This window comes from Oryx dammah, unplaced genomic scaffold (genome assembly GCF_014754425.2).
Source record: "Oryx dammah isolate SB20612 unplaced genomic scaffold, SCBI_Odam_1.1 HiC_scaffold_5, whole genome shotgun sequence".
In the NCBI taxonomy this organism is placed as follows: Eukaryota; Metazoa; Chordata; class Mammalia; order Artiodactyla; family Bovidae; genus Oryx; species Oryx dammah.
Window position 1 is genome coordinate 49404414 of NW_024070189.1, and position 15452 is coordinate 49419865.

The window sequence follows — 15452 nt, forward strand, 5'->3', positions numbered from 1 at the left end:
TCTATCATAGTTTGAGTTTGGTTTCTGTCCCTCACAAATGAGAAAACCCTCAGTAACATACCACAGCCGCATCCCATTCAGTGATGTGGCCTCTTACCTTGTGCATACTGCGGTCGAAGTCGTCCTCCTCTCCTCCAGATGAGAATCTCCTGGCTCGGGGCACTGCCGGAAAAGACAGCCAGGATCAGCCCCTGCTCTGGGGAGAGGGCGTGGGCGGCAGTACAGCCTTCACGGGGGTCTCTGCTTGGCGCTACCACTTTCTAGATGGGCGACCCCTCACAAGTGCACTTTGGTGAACTGCCTTCACCGTGGGCCTCCCTGTACTGAGACACCCAGTGTCCCTTCCCATTCTTAGGCTGGGAAGCGCCAGCAAAGCTAACAGCCCAGAGTTAATAAACCACGATGTTAGGACTCTTGCTGACACTGGCAGGAAAGGTATTCTCTCTGCCAAGGGCAGGGGGTCAGCCTGGACCTGCCAGAGGTCACCCTGGCGTGAGGACAGTCAGCCTGCGGCTGGAGCCACCCAGCCCTGAGGACTGCTCAGGTCCTGGTGGTTCCCACCCACCTCTAGGTCCAGCTGTACCCCAGAAACTTCCAGTCACCTGACCCAGGAAATCCTTGTTTCGCCTCAAGCAATTTGGAGATTTTTAAAAATATTATTTCTCCTTTTTTTGTGATTGAAATAGTCTCATCTAAGAGTCCCCCCTGAACACTCTCTCCTGTGGACACTGCCTACTCCTCCACTCTGGGGTACAATTGTGCTTTGGTTGTAACTCTTTTCCAAATGGAGAATTCTCTGAAGGTAGGGCAGGGTCACCTCTGAGCTCCCATGAAACTTTGCTCAGAATGGACACTCATTACTAAAGGTACATGCTGAAGCAAAGTGGTGCTTAATGACAGCTCCTTCCCATACTTGAAAGGAACACCATCTGGCGGGCTGGCACCTTGAGGACCATTAAGGCCCCCGCCGCCAGGTGCCTACGGGAACCTTCCATTGCCCACAATCCTCTTTTCCATTCTCCGAACCATTTCCCACCTCCAGCCAAAGTGGTCTCTTAGAAACATAAATCTGATCATGCTACCACTTTTAAAAACTTCCTACTATTTTGGATAAAGATCAAAATCTTCAAGGCCCTGTGGTATCTGGCCTCTCACCCCTAACCCCGCCCTTCCCTCTCTCAGCTCAAGGTTAAGCTGGCAGCCTTTCCTTTGCTCCAGTAGAGCCCAGCCTCCGATCTTGCATCTTTGCAGCTGTGTTTCTACACCCTGTAGGCTTACCTGCTCCTCACCCTTCCTGTGGCAGCCGAGGCTCTGCATTTAAGAAGCTTCTGTCATCTTCCAGGCTGCATGGCACGCCCCTGCCATCAGCTCTCTACCTGCTGTACCTCACCACCCTCTCCAGTTGGGGCCTATGTCTTGTCTACAAGGGCAAGGACCTGCTCTAGGTTGCTTTCCAGTGTCTCCTGAAGGCCCATGACTGCCCTCAGTACATGTTTGCTGAGTAAATGCATTATTGTGTGAAGAAATGGCGACTGTCTGTCCTAGGCCTCTGAGTCCCTGGCGTAGGTGACAGGGTTCTGGTCCTGGCTCCCTTGTCGAGGGGGGTGATACCTTTGGGGGACCCGTGGTAGGTCCAGTACTCAGACTCCGTGGCGTAGTAGGGGTCTGGTGAGTAGGCTGGACTGTACTTCGAGGCCTGACTGATGTCTTCACTTGTTTTGCTCTTGGTTGCTGTTGACAAATCACCTGCGAAAGACCCGGAGAGAGAGCTTCAGGGAGGCCGGTGTCCTAGGAAGTGTGTCCTGGACGCACTGTCCCTTTTCACTGGGCTCCACCCCAGGGGAGGGAAGGCACATCCAGGCCGGGGTCTGGGACATGGGCATTCCAAGCACTTTCACAAGTGCTTTTGAGGACAAAAGCACTGAGGTCAAGCCTCTCATTTCACAGTTGGGAATCTGAACACCTGGTGGGGAGGGCCTTGCTCAGACCACACAGCGAGTGGGACCGGAACTGGATCAGAATATGTCTCCACAGTGGTTCCCACTCTGAGCGCAGGTAGGAGTCATGAATGAAGTGGGTTACAGTGCAGAGTCGTGTAGGCTACAAGCTTAGTATTCCTAATTAAGGAAGTCTAGGGCAGGGGAGGGGTCAGGGTATCTGACTGGTAAATAAATTTGGGTGCAGGTGGTCCACAGGCCATTCTATAAGAAACACTAAATGGATGAACAAATGAATGAAGGCACCCTCAGCCCCTTCCTCATCCACACCCCGTCTACAGGCCTCCAGGTATGTACTCCCAGGACATGGTGACAGAGAGCAGCTTAGAGCAGCGGTTCCCAAGCTGGGCTGGACATTAGACTCACCTGGAGAAACTTACAAATACACAACTTGGATTAAGTCCAGGGTGGGGCCCCGGAACCTGGATGCATCCCATGGGATTCTCTGCCCTTTTGAAATGACACCAACTCACTCCCCCAAGGCCACCATGAGTGAGCAGCCGACATGGACTGAGCTGCACCCTTGTCAGCGTCCCTCTCAGTGGCCCTGCCGAGCCACCTGTACAGGTTATTAACTGCCCCTCCCCTTGCCTGGCCGAGCCCTCTCCGCCTCTGACCATACCATGTCTCTTGTAGATCGGGGGTTTCCGGTAGATGTTACTTTCTCCAGCTGCCAGACAGACCAGGGAGGGACAGTGAAAAGGAGAGAGAAAGACAGGAGAACAGGATACAGCAGTTGGTCAGTCGGTCCCAGAAGAGAGGTGCTTAGCAGCTTCTCCTGAGGCTTTTCCAACCCCTCCCCGTGGACTTCCTCTTCTAAAGCTGAGCCTCCAACCTCATCCCATCCGGTTCCAGGAAAGATGAGGGGAAACGGGGTGGATGGATTCAAATGGGGTGGAGGCAGGGGCTTGGGCTGGAATGGTGGGCATGCAGGTAAAGGCAGGCTTGTGCTCAGCAAGACTTCATGCGGGAAGGTGCCCCCGCCTCCACCCAGCGGCCATGCTTCATTCCGCATGGACATCCCCAGAACCTTTCCGCCATGGTTCCGCACTCTCACCACCCCCACCCTCCACCCAAATAAACCAGATGAGAATTTTCTGGGGCAACTGAGAATGGTGTAGAAGAAACAGCAGGACCAACTTCTGGGAAAAAGTGAGTGGGCAGTGAAAACCTGGGCTCAGAGTTGGGAGACTGGGGCCTAGGCCTGGCTCTGCTGAAATTAAGGTAAGACCTCTTCCGTGGGTCCCTACCCTCTGCCTTCCTCTACCTTCCCATCACCTTCCCTCATGCTCACCACCTCCAGCTGCTCTGGCCTGCTGCAGGCAGTGTTTTACGGCCTTTGGACTGGCTGTTTCCTCCACCCAGGATGTTTAACCCTGCGATATCTTTGGCTTCAATGTCACCTCCTCCAAGAAGCCCTTCCTGACTACCTCATCTAGCCCAGCCTCCTCCACCCTGTCACTTTACCACAGTGCCCTGTTTTTATTACGTTTAGCATCCATCTCCTGAAATTATACTTTTACTTATTTGTTTACTTATTTATTAGCTCTCCTCCCACATTATAACTTAAAACACCCCAAAGGCAGGGAGTGGGCTGTTTTGAGCACAGCTGCACCTTCAGGATCCAGAACAAGGCTGGCTGTCCAGAAGGAACAACTCAGGCTCCAGGAAGCTAAGTCCCAGTCCTGAGGTCACGAGCTTATAAGCAGCAGAATTAAGGATCCAGTCCCAAGAGTTTTGGTGCAAAAGCCCATGACCTTTAGCACAGTTACTGCCACGTCCCAGCACAGCCCTCAGACCTTCTAGGCACTACCCTGGACTGCTTCCTGGTGGTCCTGATCAAAGTTGGTTCTGTCTTGTGGATGGGCTAAGGTTAGTGGGCGTGTTGGAGCTGGAGGTGGGCTAGTGCAGGTGACTGGTTAGGGAGGGTCCCCAGCACGCATTTCTCCTCGGTGTTGGTGACCCCACGGAGCATGCACCCATGCCGGGAATTCCAGGCTGGCAGCCTACCTGGGATGTGAAAGTGCTTGGGAGCCTGGTAAGAGGTCGGAGTGGAGGACCTCACATCTAACTGGCTATGGTATGGAGAGCTCCGGCCACTCTCGGGCCCTGGAGCGCGCAGGCAGTGGTCCCCAGAGAGAACAGAGGCACAGAGAAAACAGGCATTAATGCAGCGGCGGCAGTGACGGCAGCAGCGAGGTGGCGACGGCGGGATGCGGGGGTGCTGTGCTCTCATGCACGTGTCGGCAGAAACAGGCTTGGCCCCGCTGTCCTGCTTCACCCCCAAGTCAGATTTTGTGGGTTGTGAGAACCAACAGCACTAAGCGTCTTTGCCCCTCTTAGCGCCCCACCTGGACCACTCCCTTAATCGCTCTGCCCATTTCATTCCTAACCACTGAATAGCCCTTGGTTGAGCCAGGCCACTCTGGTCCTCTGGTCCTACCCTCTGGATGGGGCAGGACAAACGATGGAGATGCAGGCGTCTTCTCTCAGCCAGGGTGTCTGGGCAGTCTGCCACTTCCCCCGCCCCCAACCTCAGCAGCACACCACCCACCTCCTGTGGCATCTCAGTGCCACATATCCCTCCTCTTCCCCCGCCAGGGGCATTGGTGGGGACTTGGCGAGGCCTGGGTGCCACAGGCCTCCCGGGAACCATGCTGCGATGGAAATGTCCCACGGAACCCCATGCTGTCTCCACAGCTGGGGATGTAAACCACGGTGCTTTCCCTTGGCTTTTCATGTCCCTTTGGGGGCTTCCCCCTTCCTTACCGGAGCGGTAGTAGTGATGAGGTGAGCGGGAGAAGGTGGGGGACATGCCCTGCCGGCCATAGGTGGGGGAGTCGATGTATCCTGGGCTGGAGGCCCGTCTCTGCCGGAGGTCCAGGTTCTCATAGATGTCCTGAAGGGGAGGAAGCAGGGCCATGAGCAAGACCCACATTCGAGGGGTCTAGAGCCAAGGGTCCGGCAGGCAGCAGGGGGTGTGACGTGACTCTGGGATCCCCCGGGGGCTGAAGCACAGTCTGCCCTCCTGAATACAGACGCCCCCTCCCTGGGTGACGGGTAGCCCAAGAGGCTGCAGTGGCTTCTCAGGGCCTTCGCCTGCTCCCACACACCCTTGAATGCAACCCGTAGGTCAAGTCCCAGGGATCCTGACCAAGGATCACAGAAGTATCAGGGAGGCCATCCCTGGAAGGAAGGTTCTCCCCGCCATCTCTGCCCTTTAAGTCGCTGCCACTTCCTCCGGGTCATGCTCTTAACTCTCCCCATCTCTGCTCAGGTTGTGGGAGCACCTTTGGAGGCTGTGCAAGAGCTAAATCAGGAGTCTGCTTGGTCAGCATAAAAGGACACGATTCTAGAAAAGGTCTCCTGGAACCAGCTGAATTACCTGGGAGTAGGGAGATAAGGTTCCCAGCGACTTGGAGGCGAAGTGTGAAGGCAGCCGTGGAAGGAGCGAAAGGAGAGAGGAGGGTGAGAGGGAGGACAGAGAGTGGTTACACGGAGCAGAGAGAGGCCTGCAGCTGCCCTGCAGCCCCCCACCCCAGATAACACTTCACCTGTCAGGATGTCAGCGGGGCTCATGGGTGGGATGGAACCTTGACGAGGGGGCTCAGGGCCCCTCAGGAAAGGATCGGTAGGGTCTCCACTGGGACCCCAGCTTCCCCACTGTAAGCTCAGAGCCAGTCCATGGCCCTTCCCTGTCCCTCTATCAGTTCACGCCCCCTCTGTGGTTCAGAGGACAGGGCCCAGGGCAGGGGTCCCAAATGCAGGGCCAAGCAAGAGCCAGGCTGGCGCCATCAAGGCAGGAGTTGGGCTGGTGGGCAGGGAGCAGGAAGCCGGGGATGGAAGGCATCGCCCGCAGAGGGGATGGTGCTCAGCTCCAGGGCACCCAGGGCAGCCCCAGGCTAACACAGCTTCTTATTTCCAAGACAAGGCAGAAGAGCAGACACCTATGTGAACTCTCCTAATGCCTGAATGTTCAGAACTAATTTACATTTTTAAAGACAATCTGTGAGTGAAACGAAACAAATCTGGCGCTGGCCTGTGGCCCCTGTTTGCCATCTCTGGCTTCAGGAGACTCAGCCTTTACCAAATGCTTGGTTTCCTTTTACTGGTCCATTTCAGAGGCCAGAACTCAGAGAATCTCAGCACTGGGCTCTTAAACCAAATGAAACCTCATCCTCCTTAAGAGAGGAAGGGGTCAGCAGCGAAGTGGGGACAAGGCCAGGGCCCCTTCTAAAGTGCCAGATGATCTCAGTGCAGGGGCCTGGGAGGGGTTGGACACCTCCTGGGATGTCTGCTGCCAGGACCTCTGGTAGCAGGACCACTGCCTGCCCCAGAGAATGCTTTCTCTTGTCCAGCAGCCATTTAGTTATTTCAAAACCCTTCTGATGCTGCCTTTTTATGAGTGTCTCTTGCCCTGAGTACAGGCCAGGGGCAACACCCAGAGAACCTACCTAACCAGCGTTTATAAACTTAACTGGCCTCTGAGCCTGGCTGGTGATGAGAGCTGGAGGCTGTGTATAAAACCTCTCCATGGTAAGAGGAAAAACAGCTCAAGCAATAAGTGGTCACAGGTTCTTGGCTTTAATGTTGGGGTTCTCAGGGTGTAGTGGGGATCAGAGAGAATTGGGGAGCCAGTGTCCTGCCTACAGAGGGTGCTGCTCCCCATCTCCAGGTGGTGGAAATACTGGGGTAGTGTTGCCAGTTCTGATTTTTCAAGAAAAGCCAGATTTTGGATGAAATGGCTTGATTTTTAAGTGTTGACTATAAAAACCAGTTTGAAAGAGTCTGGGGGCCACCACGATGGAGGCCTCAGTCTCTGTGATTGAGGGGCCTGGGGACCCCATGGGCTCTCCTCTCCTCCACCAGCCCCAGAGAGAGGGCGAGACCCCATACCTCTCCATAGCCACACCTCTCCAGCATCTCGTCGGACGTGTATCTGGAATGAGGCTCGTAGGAAATGAGGTCAGGGCGTTGTACCTCGTAGATTGACTTAACCTTGGGGAGAGCTGCCAGGTCTTTGTAATTAAGGATCTCATTATCCACTTTAGCCTGAGGAAGAGGGAAATGGAGAGGAAAGAAGCAGAAAGATAAGCGGGAAAGGAGAGTGGAAATAAAAGCCAGGCACAGAGGGAATGAGCCTCTTCAGTTAAGATGGCAGACTCAGAAAATGTGAAAATAAGACAGGTCATTCATTCCACCCGGGCTGACGGTCACTGAACACACATGTGTGCTATCCTGTGCTGTATAGGAATGACCTTTTCTAAATGTTAGGTCACTTCTGTGAAAGAAGGGTCAACATTGTTCCTATTTTTTAGAATAAAAAAATGTTTAAACTTGTATGGAAACACAAAAGACCCTGAATAACCAAAACAATCCTGAGAAGGAAAAACAAACCTGGAGGAATCAGGCTCTCTGACTTCAGACTATACTACAAAGCTACAGTAATCAAAACAGTTTGGTACTGGCACAAAAACAGAAATATATCAATGGAACAGGACAGAAATGCCAGAAATAAACCCATGTACCAATGGTCAATTAATCTACCACAAAAGAAGCAAGAATATACTATGGAGAAAAAGTTTCTTCAATGAGTGGTGCTGGGAAAACTGGACATCTACATGTAAAAGAATGAAATTAGAACACTCTTTAACATCATATATTGCTGTTGCTGTTTAGTCACTAAGTCCAACTCTTTGTGACCCCAAGGAGTGTAGCCCACCAGGCTCCTCTATCCGTGGGATTTCCTAAGCAAGGAAGTCCCATGAGTTGCCATTTCCTTCTCGAGGGGGTCTTCCTGATCCAGGGATCAAAACTGTGCCTCCTGCATTGGCAGATGGATTCTTTATCACTGAGCACCGGGGAAGCCCAACATCATACATAAACTCAAAATGGACTAAAAACCTAAATTTGAGACCAGATAATATAAAACTCTTAGAGGAAAACAGGCAAAATACTCTTTGACATAAATCATAGCAATACCTTTTTGGATCTACCTCATAGAGTAATGAAAATAAGAGCAAAAATAAACAAATGGAATCTAATTAAACTTAAAAATTTTTGCACAGCAAAGGGAAATCAAACAAAATGATAACCCACAGAATGGGAGAAAATATTTGCAAATGAAGTGACCAATAAGGGATTAATCTCCAAAATACATGAACAGCTCATATAGCTGAATATCAAAGAAAACAAAACAAACAATTCAATCAAAAAATAGGCAAAAAATCTAAGTAGACATTTCTCCAAAGAAGACATACAGATGGCCAAGAGGCACATGCGAAGGTGCTCAACATCACCAGTTATGAAAGATGCAAATCAAAACTACAATGAGATCACTGCACACCAGTCGAGTAGCCATCATCAAAAAGTTTACAGCCAGTCATTTCTGCAGAGAGTGTGGAGAAAAGGGAACCCTCCTACCTTGTTGGTGGGAATATAAACTGGTATAACCACTACAGAGAATAGTATAGAAAGAGAGTTACCATATGATCCAGCAATCTCATTCCTGAGCATATATCCACAGAAAACTGTACTTCAAAAAGATACATGCAGCCCAATGTTCACTGCAGCACCATTTACAATAGTCAATACCTGGAGGCAACCTAAGTGTCCATCAATAGAGGAAGGGACACACACACAGTGGAATCTCAGCCATAGGAAGAGGGAAATAATACCATTTAAAGCAACATGAATGAACCTGGAGACTGTCATACTAAGCGAAATAAGTCAGAGAGAGAAAGACAAATACCACATGATATCACTTATATGTGGAATCTAAAAAAAGGATACAAATGAACACAACAGACTCACAGACTTCGAAAGCAGACTTATGGTTGTCAAGGTGGAGGGGAGGGATAGACTGCGAGTTCGGGACTGACAGATACTCACTAGTATATACGGAATGAACAGCCCACAGGGACCTACTATATAGCATAGGGAACTCTACTCAATATTCTATAATGGGAAAAGAATCTGAAAAAGAATGGATATGCATATATGTACAGCTGAGTAGCTTTGTTGTACACCTGAAACTCACACAATATTGTAAATCAACTATTCTCCAACATAACATAAAAATAAAATAAAATATTATTCCTATTTTCCAGATGAGGAAATTAATTATAGCCCCAAAGATCCTCTAACTTGCACCACTTAGCCAGTAGGGTTGAATCCAGCCTTCCAAGCCCACACAGTGAGGGCATCCTTAAAGAAGATGCTGAAGATGTAAAGACGGAATTAATCATGACAGTAAAATACCTGTGAACATGTGATGACCATTTATAATAAGCCAGACTGCATCCTAAGTCCCTTCTACGGATTAACTGAGTTAATAGAACTCCCAGCTCTAATAGTACATACTAATATTACCCTCATTTTTGCATAAGGAAACAGGCACACAGAAATCAACGAACTCACCCAAGGTGACATAGCTAATAAGTAGCAGTACTAGAATTCAAGCCCAGGCAGTCTAGCCTGGGAGCCTGCTCCTCCACTGGCCTCTCCTGGCTCCCCGGGATGGTGAGGTTGCTGCACTCAGAGAGCTGCTCCTCGCACTGAACTGAAGCGAGCCTCTATCGACTGCCTGACTTCGTCTGAATGCAGCCCTCTGGAAGCACAAGGGTTGAGGGACAGCTTCCCCTGCTGGGGACAGCGCCCATCTCATGGCGCCCAGAGCCTTGTCCTTTCTGTGTCTGCGTCCTCCAGCCATTCCCTGTTTCTGGTCCCGGTTTCCACTGTGGTCAATTCAGACTCTGTCTCCCGAAACCACTGTGGCTTACAAGGTCCCGAGGTGAGGTAGATTAAGAGAGAATCCAGGGAGACTGTATTATTCTATAATATTCTCCCAGTACCTGGGGGGCGGAAGTCTCAAGAGTCAAGACTGCCATAGAGACAGCAACTTTCATAAAGACCTTAGGACTGTTGATGTTTTAAACACTTCCCAAGGCCCTTCCACTCCTCCATCCCCATCCCATCCCGCTGCTGTCTGGGCACTGTGCTGTTCACAGTTTGCTCAGCTGAGACCCACAGCCTGCTCCTCCTGGCCCTGCTCTGAGGTCCCACGGACTGTGTCACAGGCGCTCTGGTTGTCAGCTGGGTTTGGTCAACAGGGGGCGCCCGCAGGTTGACACTGAGTGGAGAGAGGGGCTGTGTCTGTGTCTCCCTTGCATGGCCCTGCCCGCCCTTAGTGGACTTGACTCCTGCTCTGCCACAGCTCCAGCCTGGCCAGTCCTTCCCTTCAGGCCTGGGATGGCAACACCCTTCGCCACAGTAGGTCTCATGGGTGCCCTGGTCCTACCCATGCTTCTGTACATGTTCCCTTCACACTCACACCCCTTGAACCATGCCACCTCATTTCTGCTAGACCCTGCCCAGGTCAGATGCCCACGTCTGAACAAATCTGGGGGTTTGTGGGTAAGAGAACCTTATCAGGAGACTCCACTTGCTGAATTTACTGCTGCCTTTTGTCCTGGGATGCTAGATCTTGACCTTGAGAGCTCTTGGCATCTTACAGACTTGTCAATATCAGAGGCATCCTAACAATTAGCAGGAAGGAAGGAAGAAAGAGAACACATCGGGCTGGGGATGATTCTAGCAGTCAGTGGGGAGTGGAGCACAGTTTGAAAGAACCTGCCCCTCCAGGTTCATAGATCTTCCTAATACCAAACCTCCATACTTACGAACATGAAGCCAATACTTGATCTTTCTGCCTATTACGAAATGCCCCAGAAATGGCTGAGTGGATTCTTCCTTGAATTTGGAAACCGTGCTTGCAATGGTCTGACTTAAAACAAGGCTCCTATGACAAGGGCAGTCCCTTCCCAGAGCAGCTGGAGGTGAGAGCAGGGGAGTACAGGAGGGGAGACACACAGGCCGGTGCTGGGCTGCCAGCGGCGACTAGTCTCCGGCCCCATTTGGAGGACACCATGGCGGGGGCCCCCAGCTCCTGCTGTTCATCTGGAGTGGGGCTGCTTCTCCAAGGGGCAACTCTATGAACTCGGAACTCCAGGGTGAACGTCATCAGGGCCTAACTTACATCACCAAGTTCAGGGGCTCCCCAGGGAGGGGACGGCCAGGGGCCAGTGGCATTCTGTGTCCCTGTGTGTATCTGAGCTCCCATATCCTGGTAACACTCTTCTAGAGACATGCTCATTTTTTTCAGTGACCTTCTCACCCTGTAAGCCCTGAAACTAAGCTCATTAATCCTACTTTGGTCTGACCCCATTCATAGCACCAGGGGGACTATTAGCTCTCTTGTTCTGGACCGGAATCTCCAATGAGGACAGCCTGTGATCAAAGTCGCTTGTCTTTTGTGGGAGCCATATGGCTATATTGACCCATATTGAAGTTGCAGTCAGTGGTAACTCCCGTCTCTTTTTCATTTGAAAAGAGGATGAAAGGAGAGGAAATAGTCTCGTCAATGGACGTCATCCAGGGTTCAAAGAGGAAACAATGGGGTTCTGGAGTGAAATGATGATGAAGCAATGGTGGGCTGCTGGCTGTCTCTAGAGCTTCTTATGAGGAGTGGGTTTCCTGCTCTAGACCACTTCCCTCATTTCTGGTCTTCGTGGCCCTTTGACCTGAGGAAGGCTACAGGGCTCTGGAATCTGGGGTCTGCTGACTGTCAGGCCACATGGCTACTGACTGCGGTCTGCTCTGGCTCGGCCCACCCCCACCTCTGTGACCTCACTTCCATTTACTTCTCAGGCCTGAGCTGTTTCTTCCTCAGGAGTCTTCTTCCAAATGATCCTTGGCTGCAGGTCCCTCTGTTCATCTGCAGCATCAGCAGAGCACCCTGCACGTTTTCTTATGAGCACTTATTAGAGTGCCATCTGATTATCTGTGTAATTATGGGGTCAATGTTATGAGGACAGGCAGCAGGTGAATGCAGTTCACCAGAGTCCAGCACTTAGGCCAGAGGGGACACTGAGTACCTATCTGCTTAATGAATGAATGAATACATTACACATCCAAGGGGCCTATGAGGTCATCTAACTCAACTCTTTCCTTTCTGCCACATCCCTGCAAATGAGGGGCGTCTCTGTGTTCGAAGCCTCTGGGGCTGGGAACTCAGACTCAGGCATGCAGTTTACTCCACCCCTGGACTCCTTACACGATCAGAAAGCTCTTTATGTTTGCAGACCCTTTACAGCCATGTTTCCACATTCCTATGGCTTCTTCCTCCTGTCTGCCTCTTTACCACACACCATCATCTCCACAACATCCCACCCAAGACCTACTCCGAATACCACTGTGATCCAAGTTTTCTTCTTGCCCTGGTCCCAGTGAGTCTTGGGAAAGAGGCATATCACACTGGTTTCAGAGCTCCTTGTGAACTGAATACGATCCCTGTAACTTATGAGGCTGCGGGCTCCACAAGGGCAGGGCCTGCGTTGTCCCTGTACCCTGCTGCATCCTCAGGACCTAGCGCAGAGCCTGGCACAGGACAGGCTCACAGGAGATACCAGATGGATGGAAACCGGACTGCCAACTTTACCTGTCTTTAGAGACTCTTTGGGGCTTCCCCGGCGACTCAGCAGTAAAGAATCTGCCTGCAATGCAGGAGACGTGGGTTTGATCCTTGGGTCAGGAAGATCCCCTGGAGGAGGGCATGACAACCCACTCCAGTATTCTTGCCTGAAGAATTTCATGGACAGAGGAACCTGGCGGGCTACAGTCCATGGGGTCACAAAGAGCTGGACATGACTTAGTGATTGAGCACGCATGCAGAAACTCTTTAGTTACTAGGCCCCGGGGAAGAAAACGGGTTACTGGCTGCAAAGTGATACATACGCAGATGACTCGGTTGGGTGACCCGATGCTAGAGCCAGGGGGTGAGATGGAAGTTTCAGACGTCCGCCGATGCTGTGGGAGAGAGGAAGGCAGGGGGTGAGAGGCTGCGCCTGCCGCTTGGTGGGGCGGGGAGATGGGGTATAGTTCTTTGGGACACATTAGTAATACTGCTAAAAGCACTCTCTAGCTCTTTCTGTACTACCTCTTTATAGTCTGCCTTTTAAATCAATGTCTGACTGTGAATGAAAGTGGAAATGCATAGGACCTTACGCGGTTGGACAGAATTTGTTTTTCAATTATTTTTAACTGGCCTGTTAGATAGTAGTGAGAGTCACTCAGTTGTATCCGACTCTGCGATCCCATGGACTGGAGCCCACCAGGCTACTCTGTCTATGGAATTCTCCAGGCAAGAATAATCTACTCATAAAAACTTGTCATTTTGGCTTATCCTAGTCAATAATGTATTTACTTTAAATGGATAAAACTGGTTAGCCTCATTCTTTAGCAGTTTATACAAAATGGAAAGGTAGGTTAAATGCTGCACAATATGCTGATTCTTTTTATAGTGTACCCATTGCAAAATGACATCAACCTAAGTGAGAAGCTTAAAAAATCTTTCTCTGAACAATGGCAATGATGGCTTAATGGCTCCCTTAACAGAAAAGCACTGTGTTCATCTTTGGTGTGTTTAAGAGAGTGGTAGCAAGTGCGGTTAAATAGCAAACAAATTGGAAATCAAGGTTCACTATGTGATTTTAGGCATCTCGAGACCCTGATCTGTGCAATGAGGGGCTTGTCTTAAGGACTGCTACATTCCCTTCAGGATCGCTCATCCTACAAGGTAAAGCCACTAGGGAAGCCCGTAAGGCATTCTAAGTTGGACCACACGGCACTGCTTCCCAAACGTAGATCACAGACTAGTGTGTCTCTGGGGAGATGAATTTAGGAAAAAATTTGATAATACTGAGTCATAGAGCGAGAGAATAAAATGTAAAATTCTATTTCAATCCTCTTGGTTAGATTAAGGAAGAAAGCTTAATTTGGTCCTAATACATTTCAATGACAATTGCTAATTCTGTTGCCCAACTCTCTCCCCTACCTTTCTTTTTTAGAAAAAAGAAGGTACAGGCAACATGATTAGTTAAAATTTCTAGAGTTATTTTTCCAAAATATTTCATTTTCAATGAATTTATTTTAGGGTTGCCTTCTATTTATAGAAAGCAATACTGATTTTCCACTGGGTGATACAAAGTCTCATTTTAAAATAAGTTTGATTAACTAAAAAGGAATAAGTGATTTCAACAAAAAAAAGAAGTACATGATGATATAAATGGTACACAGATACAGCAAAAGGCTTCACGTTTGTAGACAGGTCACTGAAATGTGAGAAGTGCCAACAAAGAGAAGGAAGTTGTGGAAGAAAAGGACGAATATGTCTTCTTACACCTTAAAAAGGAGAGGCCTAGGAAGAAACTGGGGAAAAAACACACAGCTCAAAAAAATTTGCATCAATAAACCAGCTCTTTCACAAATGGAACAGACGAGATGGCAAAGGTTATAGTTTAACCAGCTGGTCAGAAACTGTACACAGGCGTTTTGAGTTGAGATTCCAGCAGGTAACTTTCATAGCGTCCCAAAAGCCAAGTTAATACCGGGGGACCAGGGTGGAGAGACACTTTAGAGGTCATCGGAGGCCCCCAACGCACATCCCAGGGCTCCCCTCCACAGCATCAAGGACTCGGGAGCTGTGCCCCACTCCTCCTGCAGTCCTAGGATCAAGAACCCAGATTCATGGGCCTTCCTGGTATGGTCATTCAGAGGGACATGGGATCTCAGCTGCTCCAGCACGTGTCTGGGGAGGCTGGCTGTGCTTCTGTCTGGCTGCACGACTGGGGGACAGTCACCACCCTCTTTAAGGCCCTGGTTTTCTCACAAGCAAAGTAAAGATACAATTCCTTACCCATCTGCCCTGCGGTGTTAAAACAAATCAGAGGGTGGCTGTGAAGATGCTTTGCAAACTGTCAACTTCTGTGACAATTTTAACCACTATTATTAATGAATGACCTTAGGCTGGGGAAAAACCATGGCATCTGTGCCTCATAGAGGCCACCATCCTGGCGAGTAATGAGAAGGGTGTAGCCTCGCCCCAGAAACATGAAAAACTCATATTCATACAGTGCTTTACAGTTTTCAAAGTGCTCTCACATCCAATGTCTCAATCCCTTCAAAACCTCCATGAGGTGGATGTTACTGTTAAGGAAATCCAAGGATACAGGCACACGTTTGAAAGCGTGCACACTAAGGCGTGATTCTCTAGCAAAGCGCAGTGCCTCCAACCTGGGACTAGAAGTCTGGTTTGGTATCATCACCACTTTTGCTTACCTTTAACTTCTTCTCTGCCCGGGCTGCCTGCTTGCAGATGGGGTGCCAGACCTCAGAACCTAAGGGACCAGGAAAATAATAAAAATTTCAGACCTTTCACACCCACCAGAATCCTGGGTTTCTCCCCAGGCCCACCTCCATTTACTCCCCTGTCAGCACATGTGCCTGAGAGCAGCCAGGAGGACCTCTTGGTTTTCCTGGATCTCAGCTGCAACATCGCTCCAGCCACCCACACACTCTCTGCCTGTCCACACCCTGCCCTTCCCCAAGGTCCACATC

The 15452-nt window shown here is 50.1% G+C and overlaps 1 protein-coding gene across 8 annotated transcripts in view; it reads right to left on the minus strand.

The window, feature by feature from the left end:
• The window catches only part of ABLIM3 (actin binding LIM protein family member 3), a 130854-nt gene that overhangs the window by 18322 nt on the left and 97080 nt on the right, over positions 1-15452 (minus strand). For 3 of the 8 annotated variants that reach the window (XM_040239635.1, XM_040239634.1, XM_040239641.1), the window contains 9 exons: positions 15174-15232; positions 12792-12863; positions 6894-7049; positions 5383-5412; positions 4767-4896; positions 4008-4106; positions 2620-2667; positions 1612-1746; positions 98-162 (listed from right to left, as the gene is read on the minus strand). In XM_040239635.1, coding sequence (XP_040095569.1) covers positions 98-162; positions 1612-1746; positions 2620-2667; positions 4008-4106; positions 4767-4896; positions 5383-5412; positions 6894-7049; positions 12792-12863; positions 15174-15232 — 794 coding nt within the window. The remainder of the gene's footprint in view (positions 1-97; positions 163-1611; positions 1747-2619; positions 2668-4007; positions 4107-4766; positions 4897-5382; positions 5413-6893; positions 7050-12791; positions 12864-15173; positions 15233-15452) is intronic. The other 5 variants (XM_040239636.1, XM_040239638.1, XM_040239637.1 and 2 more) reach the window with 5 other exon arrangements.